At 42.8% G+C, this 14,805-nt stretch overlaps 1 protein-coding gene across 5 annotated transcripts in view; it reads right to left on the reverse strand.

Moving 5' to 3' along the window:
• FANCD2 (FA complementation group D2) overlaps window positions 1–14,805 on the reverse strand; it is a 57,523-nt gene that overhangs the window by 28,648 nt on the left and 14,070 nt on the right. For all 5 annotated transcript variants that reach the window (XM_075096196.1, XM_075096195.1, XM_075096192.1 and 2 more), the window contains exons 14-25: window positions 14,198–14,233; window positions 13,664–13,807; window positions 12,428–12,562; window positions 11,146–11,277; window positions 9,000–9,107; window positions 5,765–5,874; window positions 4,821–4,881; window positions 3,983–4,108; window positions 2,559–2,632; window positions 2,330–2,470; window positions 1,910–2,010; window positions 1,507–1,622 (exon numbers count right to left, since the gene is read on the reverse strand). In XM_075096196.1, the coding sequence (XP_074952297.1) occupies window positions 1,507–1,622; window positions 1,910–2,010; window positions 2,330–2,470; window positions 2,559–2,632; window positions 3,983–4,108; window positions 4,821–4,881; window positions 5,765–5,874; window positions 9,000–9,107; window positions 11,146–11,277; window positions 12,428–12,562; window positions 13,664–13,807; window positions 14,198–14,233 (1,284 nt within the window). The remainder of the gene's footprint in view (window positions 1–1,506; window positions 1,623–1,909; window positions 2,011–2,329; window positions 2,471–2,558; window positions 2,633–3,982; window positions 4,109–4,820; window positions 4,882–5,764; window positions 5,875–8,999; window positions 9,108–11,145; window positions 11,278–12,427; window positions 12,563–13,663; window positions 13,808–14,197; window positions 14,234–14,805) is intronic.

Raw genomic sequence — 14,805 nt, forward strand, 5'->3', positions numbered from 1 at the left:
TCTTCCAAAGGCAGTAAGCTCTCCTTTTTTTCTTGAGTTAAGCCAAAGCTCACTATTCAGCCAAGCCGGTCTTCTCCCCTGCCTGCTCGACTTACGGCACATGGGGACGGCCTGCTCCTGCACCTTTGAGACTTCCTTGTTTAATAACATCCAGCCTCCTGGACTCCTTTGCCCTTCAGGACTCCCTCCCAAGGGACTCTGTTAACCAGACTCGTAACAATCCAAGGTCTGCTCTTCTAAAGTTCGGGGTAGCGGTTTTGCTGTCAGCTTTGCTGACAAAGCTCTTCAGAAGCCTAGTAGAACATGGACACAATTGGTGTAATCTACAAAAAGCAATAAACCAACACCTACAGGTCTAGTATTAACTGAAGAAGAGGAATTAGCAGACAGCACCTTGCCAGGTTTCTGTGCTGCTTGTGGCTCTGGAGACCCGTTGTCCCTTCCCAGGTCTGACAGGAAAGAGGCAGTCCTGGGAGAAGAGCAGGAACAGGTAGGAATAGGGATGTAGAACTGCACCAACTCTGACATAGCTCATCTTATCAGAATAACCCCAGCAGGGAACATTCCCACTGACCATCAATGTTAGCAAATACATAGTCCAAATCTGCTTGAAGGCACTGCATTTCACCCTCCTGTAAGCATACAGAGGTATAGAATGAAGCACACAATCACAACTGAATTTGCAAGGGACCTGTGGAAGCCTCTAGTCCAACACGCTGCTCAAAGCAGTGTTAACTAAACAGGTTGCTTAAAGCCTTTTCTAGTAGAGCACCAAGCACGTCCAAGAAAAGCACAGCTTCTCTGGAAGTGGAGCACAACCTTTCTGTTAGGTAACAGAAGACCAGAGTAAAAGGCCACAACATGCTTTCCCCTCTGGCTTCCCATCACCAGGCTGATCAACCTCTGCTCTCCCAGCCTCCCCTCATATGCCACGTGCTCCAGCCCTTCATCAGCCTGCTGGCCTCTGCTGGACTCACTCCAGAATGACAGTAAGAGTCCCAGACTTGTCGCAGTACTGCAGGCAGGGCCTCACACATGCCAAGCAGAAGGCAACAACCAGTGCCCTTGACCAGCTGGCAACACCTCTGGTCTCCAGCATCATGAGACTGACCTTTTTTTTCTGATGTTTCCTTCACAGTTGAGACATATATTACCTCATAGTTTATAGACATATATTTGAGGTTTACAGCATCCTCCCTGCAACAGCAAAACCAATTTTCATACACCAAAATGTGCCAGAGTGTACAGACTGTAGCTGAATAGCAGGTGGAAAATTCACATCAGCAAGGCAGTCCTTAGTGCCTCTGTCCAGTTGTTGCTAGCAGCAGGATAAAGGATACATGATAATGAAGAGAACACGGAGAGATCACCAGGACCTTGCTGGAGAAGGTTTCCAAGAGCAGAGACTCTTCTTCAAAAATAATTGCACCTCTGAAGCCTAGGGATGGTGTTTGTAAGTGCTACTCCTCAGTGATATCCAGAGCATGCATACAAGGCTCTACTCACCTCACGAAACCAGTTGAGAGCATAAAACAGGAGTGAGCACAGAAATTCCCGTTCCTGCTTGGATAGAGAGTCCAGCTTCCCTTCAACCTCCAGGTCAGTCAGGTACAGGGGGCAACCTGGGACAGAGCAGGAAGAAACATGTTGGACTGGGTTTGCTACCCATCCTTTGGTCTTTGTATGGATAAAGTCTCTTACCAAAGCCTGTATCAATTCCAATGACTATCTGGAGTAAGCCTCGTCAGCCACTCTATCCCCAGATGAAGTGCCCACTTAGTGGGCAACAGAGCATCTCATCCTCCTTTACAAACTGCACAATCCTTCCTACAACTACAGGAAGTCTTTGCCAATCTGGGGCAGGAACAAGTCAGACACACTCACTCTCTAAAAGGTCCATTTCCCATACCTAATAAGGCATCGATCTCCTCCAGGCTTCCACTGTTTTGCTCTCCAGTGTAGAGCCTCAGCAATCGGAAAGAGGGAGACAGACATATTGGTGACACTACCCTAGGGACCAAAAAAAAAAAAATAATTGAGCGGGTCCTATGTTTTATATACCTCCAGAATGCCTATCACTTTTCCATTGTGTCCTATGTCCTCCCCATGCCACCTTGCCTATACCTTCTATTTTGCTTCTTCCAAGTTCCAGTGACACAGAGCAGAAGAAATACACCATATGGTTAAAAAAAAATATTAAAAATTGTTGATCACCAGTTTTCTGGAAGAGCATTTAAGGACAGAAAAACTGTTGTAATGGACAAAAAATGGGGTCAGATATACTTCTGGTATATCCGTGCAGTCATCCCACAGTTAAGTGTCAAAGTACCTTTTACTTTGGTTACTCATTCCATCAGTGACCCTGCCAAGCTCACTCTGTGACACCAATGGCAAGAGGTTAATAGCAATTGCTCCCTGACTTTCATCTTCATCCAGATTATACAAGGACTTCACTGGGAAAAAGAAAGAACTGCAAGGAAAAACAGACAAGCTCTAGTTGGCAAACTCAGCTCTCAGTGACAGAAACATTACAAATACTTAGCCTGCAATTAGCATACCCATCCACTGTGGGGTTGAGATCCACCACAAAGTCACTGGGAAAGTCCTCTACCAAACTCTTCCCAAACTCCTCCTATAAAGAAAGGAAAAAAACCTGCTCAGCAAAGGGGCTCAGTGAAGAAAACAACAACAGCAGTGAAAAATACAAAAGATAAGGTCAAGCAAAACTATCCTGGAACAGTCATAGTAATTTAGCCACTGCCTGCAAGGAGAGCCAAGGCCTGCCTTTAGAGAAAAAGGCCAGGATACATTGCTAAGCATGCACAACCGATTTCTTCCCTGCTCTTTGGACACTGACTTGTCTACAAGTTCTGCGGTGCTGCAGAGAGTCAGAGAAGCTAGCTGGAAAAGGAAGGCAGCCATGGGAAGTTCTCTGTCCTAAGAACTGATCAATCATCAGAACGAAATAGCTATAAAGTGTTGCCAAAGTTTATTTCACACAATGCATCCCACATACTTCACATGCTTACATTGTTAGAAACAATTAAGGGAGAAGTAAAGTAATAGATGTGACAGAGTCCGGACAAACAGACAATGAAAAGACCCAAAAAAATCTGCACAAAAGTTTTGAGAAGAAGCTTAGCTTGCTTTTACATTTCAGTCTTGCAAGGAAACAAGGAAAAAGGAGAAACCCTCCTTCCTTTGCTTTTCCTCCTTGGAGCACTCAGCTGGACCTCAGGAGACTGGCATTTCTAACCCTGGGCACAGAGCTGTTTAGAGTGACTGCCATCATTTTCACAGCTCCCTGGTCACCTTCCCTTGTTCTAACATGCAGTTCCTCCACTCCATAACAAGCGGGTGCGAAGAGCACTTGTGCCACAAAAAGTGCTCAATTCCACAGCAACCTTCAGTCTTCTCCTGGGCCCCAAGATAGCTTGCTACCCTCCTGGCAAGCACAGCGCACATGCAAAAAGAGTCCCCAGCAAGAACAGCCAGCTGTCCAGTGGCCTTCACAAACCTCTCCTATTACCGTAAATACCATTCATTTATTTATTACCATAAATGACTGTGGCTCTTCCAAGTCTTAGGCAGATAGCCTTAATAGTAATGAAATTGGCTTCTGATCAGACTAAGTTTAAAGTTCATTTATAGATAAAAGTAGAATCTGAAACTTAAAAGCATGCTCTGAAATGTCATTTAAATTCCTTTAAAAGGCTTCCCTGTCATCATGTAGAAGTTCACATAAAGGAAGCTGTTAAAGCACAATGAGGTATCTGCCACAATCAAAAAAGCTGAGAGTGCTGAAAGAGGATTTTTGTATCTGCTCAATCTCTTACAGGACCTTAAGCATGCCTAGAACAAAAAAGAGAGTTCTCAGACTGGAGTGAAATCGTCAAGACGACTGTCCTGCCAACGCCTGAAAAACATCATGTTTCTGAAGAATACATTTAAGCGATTAAGTTCAAACTACTCTTCAACGTACCAGGAGCTGCAAGTCCAAATTCCCCTTCTGCTTCTCGATCAAATTGGCGAGTTCGTCATAGTACAGAGCTAAGACCTCTGGTGTTTGCTCACAGCAGAAGCCCACGAGGTCCAGCAAGGTAGAAAGCTAAAAGGAGAGAGAAGTCTGCAGAAATGGGTACGGTAAATGGATCCAACTCAAGCTTTTACCTGGAGTCCCTTTTACGTTAATTTACTTTGAGGCATATCCAAAGCTTTATCTCCAGGGTAACAGCCCATGGTGACTGGTCTTGCAAAGACCCAGTATTAAGAAGGAACATGGGTCTTTTAAGGTCCTGGCCCAGCTCCACTATGAAATAACACTAAAGAGTCTGCCCAGGACCACCCTTACCTAGAGTGCCAGCCTAGAAGAAGGTTCTTCAAAAGGCATTAAGAAAAAAGGCCAAGGCTAGGCCAACCCTGTACAGCAGAAGTGCTTTCTCTAGATGGCCTGAAAGGCACTGCTGCCAAGCTGAGAGAAAGGTGAAGGTTGCCTTTGGCTCACTGAAGCAGATTGTCCTGTTTCTTTTGTGTTTGAAATAACGTCTGGATAGAAGACTTTCACTAGATTGCTGCAGCACTGCTTGTCCTGGACTAAAAATAGGCAAGACCAGCAGCTGTTCTCTTAATACAGATCTTTGTTTCTCCTAAACCATTTTAATAGATTCTGGATTCTGCAGTCATTGTACAAGAATCCCAGGCCTAGCAAAGCTACACACATACTACTTCATCCAAGACTGTGATTCCAGTCACAATTCCTGTTGACCACACTCTCCCTCTCTCCCACACTGCCCCAGTATGTACCCATTCTTGACACTCACCTGCCCATCACGTTCGCTGTTCAGTTCTGGTCTCTCCAACAAACTACCATCTCCTTCATTTCTGAAAGCAATTGATAATACTCCTTTTGTTGTACAACACTTAAGAGACAGCAAAACCCATCACACACACCAGGTTCTCTCTCCAGAAACTGGGGAATTATGCATTAAAAAGACGCTCTTTAGAACATTATCAGGAAAAGACCTGCTGCTGTTTGGGAGCCTTGGGATAAGATTCAATGTCTTCTTCAATAATATGCTTCTTCTAACCTGTTGAAACCTAAAGCATTCTAGTTATCCTCATAATGAAGTCCACTGACTCAGGGCCTAGAGCTAAGATTGGCTTTTCTCTTTACCTAATAAATAGCAAAAGCATTTTATTAAGAAGTGCAAAATCAGCAAGCTATGTAATGCTTCCCAAACTAGTCAAATTCTTATTTTCCAGGTGCTTTAATCTTTGTCACAGCTCTTATCAGGAATTTGACTGGTTTATGAATGCTGTTCATAAATTATACAATACATTGGAAATTGTCATGCCAATGCCCAGCACATCAGTAAAAGAGAAGCAAGAAGGAGGACTGTTAGATTTCCCTGTATTCAAACATGGAGCATGCTGGGTTATTCATCCTTAGTGTCAGAAGCTGATCTGCAGTTAGCCCACCACAGTGTTCAAATCTTTTCCCAGGCAATAGGTCCTGTTGGTGCTAGTCAAGGCATCCACGAGTAGGCATTAACGAGAAATTCAGGATGCCTTTGAGATTAGCAGGAGAGAAGTATTGAACAGGTTGTAACACCAAACACCACAATCTGCAGAGAAGAGTTTAAGTTTCTGGATTTGACCAAGATGTGCATGAGCTAGAAGGCAATGCCCTCCTTCCTTTGTCCCACTCCAGGTTTGGTCTGAACTGAAAACATGTTAAATTCATCTTTGCCACATTCTCTCTCACCTTTTTAATGCCACACTGCCTATCATGGAAACAGCACCAATAATCCCCATTTGTTTGTGGCTGGGAACTGTGCTGGAGAGCCATTTCCTGATCACCATGTGCATATCATCCTAAAAAGAAAGACACAGGCCATGTCACCACCGAGGTACTTGTGTGCATCACTCACAATTCTATTGGCATCTTCATTTAATGTCATCTCCAAAGGCTGCAGGGGGCCTATTAATTGGCAGTACAGCTTTGCAAAAGCAACATACGTTCTGTTATTTCCTTTATTATGAAAATACTGGTCACAAGTCTAGGTAAGGCTGCAAACAGTACTAAAAGCTACTTGCTTTGACTTTGCTCTAATTGCTACACAGAATATGTAGTTGGTACAGGTTTCAGCTACAATTAATAGAAGAATACATTAAAAAATAGCAAATGGTCTTGGAGTTGTTCACACACAAACAGCAGCTTCAGAGCTGCCTTCCAAAACACTGTCAACTTCAGAAGGCTGAGGGGTGAAGCAGCTTTTTAGTGAAGGTCCAAAGAGAGCTGCAGGTAACAGCTTACCAGACACCTGGGATTAAGACATTCTTCATGCTGCCTCCCTTGTCCCCTGGGTGTGGCAAACATGCCCTCCACAATTGTAAAGGCTTCCCTACAGCAGCTCCTTAAGCCCACAGCAAGTCTCAATGCAGCGTGCTCTATGTCAACAGCTGTGCAAGCAGCGGATTGGCTGCACTTTCCCAAAACAGGCGCAGCTTTGAAGACTTCTTAAAGTCTGGGCCACTAATGATAGACTAAGAGGTCCCCTAACACTGAGAGCAGAGCACGAAGCATGCTCAGTCATAGAAGTGTGACGATTCAGGAAAGTTGGGAGACCAGTCTTCTGGATAAGAAGTCTAATACTGAAAAAGACTGAAGGTAAAGCACAGAAGAGTGTGTAGCAAATCAGCCACGGGAATCCAAGCTGCATCTGCACTGCTGGCAGAGGGATGCTAATCAAGAAAGCCGTCATCTTGAGAGATAACAATGGAACAGCTGACCAGAGGCTAAAAAAGCGTAGCCACACCAGGAGGGCCAGAATAGTGTCTCTGACACTATATGATATGTTCTGCCTGATCCCTTAAACTGATAAACTCTAGGTGAAAAAAGACAGAAACCTTAGCTAAGCAGCCAGTCATGGGAGACAGCTGCCAAGTGGGTCCTGAACAAAGCCAAGGGACAGCTCAGCTTCCTGAAATCTAAAATTAGGTATCAGGAAGCAATTGATTTCAAAGCAGGATGGAACGATGAATGCACTAAGCAAAAAACTAGCTTATTTTAGCCAGTTAGCATCAGTCCTATTGCTAGTTTAAGCAGAGACCGGTGCAGAAGAGCAGCATCCCTGTTAGGAGTAGCAGCATTCTCAGGCTGCAACAGAGCATGTGTGAGAACTTCGAAGCAGCTTCATAAAACCAGCAAAGATCTCACAGGCCACTGAAAAACATTATGGAATCAAACAGCCCTGGTTGCATTGATGCTTATTTAGTCTCCCTACAGGTCCTACAAAGGAGGAGGTTGGCCCATACAGACATCCTCAGGGATTGAGATATGCATGAAAGCACAAGGTCTGACCAGAGAGGGGTCTTGAGACAGAGGAGATGAAAGGTTGAGTTATGCTGCACAAACTACCAATGCCAACAAGAACAAACTGGTAGCAGAGAGAAGGACAGTACATGGTTATGCCATCTTTTATTGGCCTTCACTGGGCAAGATGCCTCTGTAATGACCTGTGCAGTGCAAGGACAAATGCCTAATTGCCTGCAGTGATTCTCGTGTCCAAGAAGGATCAGTTTTAGAAATACAGTTAAGAGAAGGCAAAGAAAAATTTGGTTCCTAGGATACTGATTTCTTTGATGATCTACCCCTGGAGTCTTTGGTATCACTGAGGACAGAGCCAAACTGCCAACCTTGGACCCCCACAGTCACAAACTCAGCTCAGAATAACTTCTAGAGCTTACACTCCTCCCCTCCTTTTTGCAATTTATGGGGGCGACAGGCAGAACACTTCTTCCTGACAGCTAGTCCTTCTGGGCTGCAAAGTCCCTTTGTATGTTGCCAAGGCAATTTTCACAATAAAGACTTGGGGGTGGGGGAGGGAATTGCTGAGGAAAGAAGTTAAGAAAGGAGCTAAACCTACCATACAACTGGAAATTTTGGCAGTGAAGAGCCCCATCTTAACAGGATGAGTGGGAAGAAATGACTACAGACATGCTATTTTACGTGCCACAGACCAATCAGAAAGAGAGGAAAAGCAGTTTTCCTTCATAGTCTCAAGCTAGCATGTGCAAACATACCCACAACTAGGAACTATGCAGGGACTCAAAGAAAGACAAATAGTCCTAGTTTCTAGGAGCTGAGCTTTACGAAGGAGAAGATTTTAAACCCAGGTATCTCCATTGTGGAATAAACATCTTTGATGTATTTCTTTATCTTTATCTGAGCACTGCCATGCACAGGGGGCCAGAAATCCAGACAAAGCTATCTGATACCACCACTAGTATGCTGCAACTGAGTCATACAAGGTATCCTATGTAAAATGAATATTAATTTAGACAGATCAGGTTTGACAGCTTCTCGTGTTTAGAGGCACAAAAAGCATGAAGTCTACTGCTTCACAGCAGAGTCCTCTGTGCTGTGTAGCGCAGTTCTAAAATGAGTCTTTGTTGTCTCTGGAGTACAAACATTAAGCAACTGAATTGAGATGGACATCTTGGGGAAGAAGCTGAACTATGCTTTCTGAACACTTCCAAATAATGGAGAGACAAAGCTTGAGAAAGAGGCTGCTGAATTTACACTTTTGCAAGTCTTTAAGGCTCAGCTAGACAAAGCTACAGCCAACCCAATACCATGTTGGTGACAATCCCACTTTGACTGGGAAGTTAGGTTAGATACTGCCATCAGTCCCCTTCCACCAATGTTTCTATCAACTCTACCTTTCTTAGATGTGCAAAAGAAGAGGACCTTTCTGGGAAAGATGCAAGATATGCAGTCACTGTGATGAGTCCTTGCTATACAGAGTAGGAAAGTCTGGAGCCACAAGCTGGCTTGCAGCCAGCTGGGGAGAAGAGAATTTTAAGCTGAAGAACATCCTGACAATCAATCACTGTTCATAGATGAGGCCAGTATTTGCACAACAAAACCTCTGGAAGTTAACTTAGCAAAAAGGACCAAGGTACAGCCTGAACTCCTTTCTATTGTCTCTCCTTACCTGAATATAGCTTCCTTCTTGCCTCTGGCTGAATGCTAATGTGCTGAGTATGTAAAAAAGCTTCCGGATCTGGCATGGATTCAGTTTCTGTGTAGAGTCTAAAATGGTCTGTAAGAGAGAAGCCATAAACTAGCTCAGATATATCAAGGATCCCTTTCCATTTTCCCAGTAATATACCAATTGTCAACTGCAGGGAAGCCAATTAAATCTACCTTTTTTGTACAGGAAAAAGCAGACAGGAAAAAGCTGCATTCAAATTAAAGAAACATAAATGCAGAACTATTGCTCTGGCCTCAGTTACTGCAATTCATTTTATCAGAGGCTGAATGGGAAGAACAACCTGGCTACCATAAGGATTTTGTGAGTGCTTCAATACCGTTAGTGACAGCTACTTATCTTCTATCACAGGTTTGGTCACAGCATTCAAAGTATTTGACAAAATGAACATTATGGGGGTTTTGGTAACGTTTCTGTTACAAGCCCTGTAACAGTCAAGTTGTTAACAATTTAGGGGTGGAATTTTCTGTGCTGTCTGGCATTCTCAGGATATTTCTTCTTCCACTGCTTCAGTGAAAAAACAGTCCAACTGCTTCACAGAGCCACACTAGCTTTCCTGCCACTGACACAGCTCTTTGCTGCCATTATTTTTCTCCTACTACTTGACAACCTCGAGCAGGATTTGAAACAAGGTGTTGAGTGACATTAGATCAGCACTTTCACATTCCTCAAGAAAATTCACCCAGTTTTAATATTAAAAAATAGCTCTTTGGGGAGATGATTTGTCCTAAGATCTGTAATCTGTATGTTCTCTCTGTACTGGAGAGGCTTCAGCTTAGTGTCAAACATGCCAGGCTTCTGCAGCTCTACAGATCTTTTTACAGGTAACTGGCTAGGGTCTCAACCACCTCTGAGAAGCATGCCAACCACGGTACAATGCCAGACCTTGACGTCTGGCCAGAGCATTGACTAATGTGTTTCACGTACAAGCTTTGGTAAAGTACCAAAGATTGGTCCGTATTAACCATAATCTGTAAATGATCTACCAGCACAAGAACATGCAAACAAGGTCAGGAGGAAGGTCAACAGCTCTCAGCAGACTGCAGTGGGCAAGTACTCCTCATTGCACTTTTGACAACACATTCAATTATGAGCAGGAGCTTTAGGGTGTCTCTTTCAAGGGCTACTTTCAACCCTGAGTCCTCATCACATCCTCCCTGTGCCAGGAGGCAAGTGAGTCCCATTTCTTCCTGTTATACCCACTGAATATGTGACAGATTGCATTGCAAATTCTTATGACAGATCTTAACGCCTTTTTAGTATATTTAAGCAAGTAATTTAAATTTGACAATCAACCAGCTAAACAGAAAAAAGTATATAGCTTTCCCACAGTGTGTACTTAAACTGTGGAGTCCACCAACACCAAGTGTGCATCAAAAAAGTGAGAGGGGTGCAGGGAATACACATATCCATACTCATCAAGGGCTCTTAAATACACAATGTCCATAAGCTACAAGTCACCACAGATGGGGCAGCGTTCAAGAAAAGTATTGCTACATGCTTGCCTTGCTGTTTTGCTCTTCCCTTAATCTCCACTTTTACTACTTTTGGAAACAGCCAACTGGGCAGGCCTGACCCTGCTTGTCACTTTTAGGTATTAAGAACCCATTTTCTCCCCATTGAGTACTTTCTTCTTTTAAATTTTAAGACGTAAGTCTTTTCCCATCCCTGCCAGGAGTTTTGGTTTAGGATTCAAATACTTCCAGTGTGGTAGAACAGGCAGTCCACAAAGGGGGCAGGTTTTTACCAAGTATTTGAAATAGGTGATGTTAATAATGTCAGCATTTTCCTTCCCCCATGGGTGTCATTCCACACCTGCAATGTAAGCATTCTCCAGTTACAGGGAAGGGTAACTTTTTTCTTTGTCTGTCTCAATTTCCCCTGTGAAAACCCCATAGAGTCTTACAGCTTACCCCTTCACAGTAGATACCTTTTCACTTTTGACCACTGCATTTCTCAAGAAAGATAGCTTTACAGGTACGAGTTGTTCCATTACCTATATTTCTGAAAACTATTAACCTATTCTGGATCTGGGGCAAAGGGGTATAAGGGTCCTGAAATGCAGTATGCCCCCAAGAAATATTCATACCTTCACAAAGGTGGCATAGCGCATCAGAAGGGATGTGTGCAAGGTCACCAAATCAGTGAGCACATCCAGAGAAATGTCCAATTCTGTCTCACTTCCACTGCAGATGTGAGTCACCAAAGCGGTCACAACCTCCTGAGGAAAAAGCCCCCAGAGAAACCATAGTGAAATGTGAACAGAAAAATACCTGCCGTGTTCTGCTCCTATGGAATACGTTGATGAAGTACAGATAATCATCCTGAAATTCAACCATATTATTTTAAGTCCCTACTCAGTTTGCTCTTTAATTCCTGAATATTGTGGATATCTTTCTCCTTGAGCCTGAATTTTATTAAGTTCTAAAAGATCTCACAATTCCATAAAGCAGCTCTTTACCAAATTTTTCCTGCCTGCTTGCTAACACTGCTGCAGCTTCTGCTCTTTGCTACCATCACATATGATGATATTTCTTTTGAAATTCTTAACATCTCAAAATATTACTAGACTCATTATCTTGTTGCAGATGACATTGTATGCCTTCACATCTCAGGCTTTCCCCCAGTTGCTTTTTTGTTTGTCTGTTTGTTAAGTTTGCTGTAATAAGTCATACAGGTACAACACTGGAAACAGTCTTAATTATAAATATACTGTGCCCAAGAAAGTGCAAATACATTAAAAAAGTTGTGCAGAGCTGTATTCTATCCCGAAATTTTCTGACATCAGCATGAAACTGTAGGAACTCATACTCAGAGCTGAAAGTCTAGTCTATGATTATTTCAGAGTATGCAGATGGAGTCCAAGTTGGTCAGAGTTCTGAGGGAAATCTGTGTAAACTTTTTCATCACAGTAAGTTATCCAAGGAAAGGGAAAAAAGTTTCAATACAAATTATAACAATGGTTTTTGAAAACAGAGGATGCTCAAAGTGACTAGGTAAGAAAGAACAGGAATATGGATGTATGAACAAATCTCCTCCGTGTCCCTGGCAGCCAGTCCTGACTTCCTGGCTAGATCTCAGTCCACTTGCTTGCTTTCTGAATTGCAGCAAACCCAGCACAGTCCCCTCTGCTCCAGAAGTATTTTTCATTCTGTCACTTCTGATGTCTGCCTGTTTGCTCCCTGCTCCTCCTAGCAGTCTCTGTGCTCGAGTCACTTACTGTGACTCTTCTGCTTGGCCTACTCTACAGCATAGTCCTCTCTCCAAAGGCTTCCAACAGCCTTAAATCCTCTCCCCCTAAAGGATCATGACATACATTGTAGAACAAAGCACAAACACAAACAAAACAGATGCCATCCATCACGCTATACCTGCTGGCAGTAAGAGTCAAAGGCTGCAAAAGCTTGTTTGTACATGCAGCTGCCAAAGGAGACTACGGCTGGGTGCGCAGAGTGCAGAAACATCTGAGCAAGTGCTAGGATTGAAGTGAAGAAGTCTTTGATAACCTGAAATACAGACATCATGAAAGAGGAGATTATTGCTGCTCATTTTAAACACACTCAGCTCCCTAAATAAAGGGAGAGCTACAGCTTATCCCAAATGCTTTGCCTAGTTTAATAGGTGTTTTCCTGCCTTCTCTGACTGTCCTCTCTCACACAAACAGGCAACATGAGCAGATAAGGCACACCAGAAGGGGTTTTTCCAACCTTCTCCACACAAAGGATTTATAGATTGATTAAGAAGCCAACCTGCAAAGCTGCAGAGCTCACAGCAGCGTATCCCTTATGGGTGACACCAGGGAAGTCACATTACAGCAAGTACCACTAAATAAAAACCTCAGGATAGACACACTCTTGGCCGTACTTTAACAGAACAACTCCGCTACCTGAAGATACTCAGAAAAATCTAAGATAACGTGTGAAGTTAGCTTAGTCACACAGAGCTCCTTTGAACAACAAGCTCTTATTCAGATGTAAAGTGGCCTAATATACTTTATCTTAACTTATTCTGGAAGGGAGTTAAACTAAAACTGAATTAAACCCACTTATATTCAGAATAAAACATGCCTACTGAAGGCATTATTATAGTTCAATTAATTAATTTTAAGTTCATAACTCTGTTTCTCACCTGACCTCTACCTCCAACAAGCAGCACCATGTCATTTGTCATTATACATTACAGTTTTCTCTTAGTAAATGGTAATTTACCTTACATTACAAACATATGCCCCATATATATACACACATATTTAGACCTAGAAACCATTACACTTGAGAAGCGGTGCATGTAAACATACGAACTTCTAAAAATACTGTGGGAGACAACAGCACATCTGGGACACACAGTAGAGATCTTGGGCTAGGAGGTTTTGCACCAAAATAAAAGGCCCATCCAATTCCCAGGAAAGCTCATCTCTTAAAAAACCCACATGACAGTTACAATAGAGGCCACGTGCCTTGAGAGACTGGTTGGGACCAAAAATTAAAAAACTGAAGTAAATATACATAACAGGAACAGTATAAATAATGCAGCGCAGGACTACATATCTGACAAGGTCTTTGAGAGATAGAAGAGGGGAGGTAGTCCTTAGCAGAATCAGCACTGACCATTGAATGATTTTGGAAGGCATTCTGCATCAGCTGTTCCGGCATGCAGCCTAGTCGGATTTTGCTCCTCAATACTTTCTCAATTTGCTTCCTGTTCTTGGTGTTTGTAGAATGGATTAGCAGCAGAACTATCAGATCCAGAACCTTTTTGAGGAAATAACCACCAAACATTATGCTGAAAAGATAGTAAACAGTCCAGACACCTACACACTTTGAAGTCAAAACTGAGATGAAGTTCAAGAGCTCAAAAAGCCCAGACAGCCACAACTGTAGAAAAACCTCATCAGTCCAATGGGACAGAATTCAAGCAGGGTAACTCTGTCCCTTGTCATTTAAAAGGGATGAACTAAGAGTTACAAAGAAAATGGATAGCTGCTATACTATTCAAATACAAAAAGAACCACCCATGCAGCATCACTGGCAGTTTCTGCTCCAACTAGAAAAATCTTTTAATCTACAACCACAGAGAAAGCCCTTGAAAACACTAGCAGAAAAGGACACTCCCAGAGACAAGTGCAGAATCAGAGGTATTACCTTATGGTCAGGTGCAGATGTGCTGCTCTCAATAGCCTTAGAGCAAAAAAAAAAAAAACAAACCAAGAAAGCTGTCATGTTAGAGTATGATACCATATTCCAAAATCAAATCAAAAAAGGCAGACACTAAAAGAAATACTGCTCACAGATGTCTCTCCTCTACAACAGGACAGCTATCAAAGCCAGCAAACTGGATCTTGCCAACAGCAAAGAATCCAGAAGGCACTCAAAAAACCAGCATGAAAATACAGCTTGAATGAGGGCGTTCTCAGATAACATCATGCTTAAAAAAGGAACTAAGGTACTGAGCAACGAAAGGCCGAGAACAAGAAACAGTACTATGGTTTACACTGAAATGCAATTTAAAATTAAATTTAGCCCAATACCAGCCAATATGGATTTCTTGCTGGACATTTTCAAGCACCTTAAGGCTCCACACAGCTCAGTTTCAACATAAAGGTATACATTTTTGCTCTCTTGCAGACAGAAAAAAACCCCTAAGATTATTTTTTCCAAAACTCTCTCATAAACATGCAGAACCAGGTTTATCCCACATTTCAAGATCTGGGGTCTGTACAGTGGAGCCCTGTGGCCATCTTGCAAGCACT

Source organism: Phalacrocorax aristotelis, chromosome 6, assembly GCF_949628215.1.
Source record: "Phalacrocorax aristotelis chromosome 6, bGulAri2.1, whole genome shotgun sequence".
In the NCBI taxonomy this organism is placed as follows: domain Eukaryota; kingdom Metazoa; phylum Chordata; class Aves; order Suliformes; family Phalacrocoracidae; genus Phalacrocorax; species Phalacrocorax aristotelis.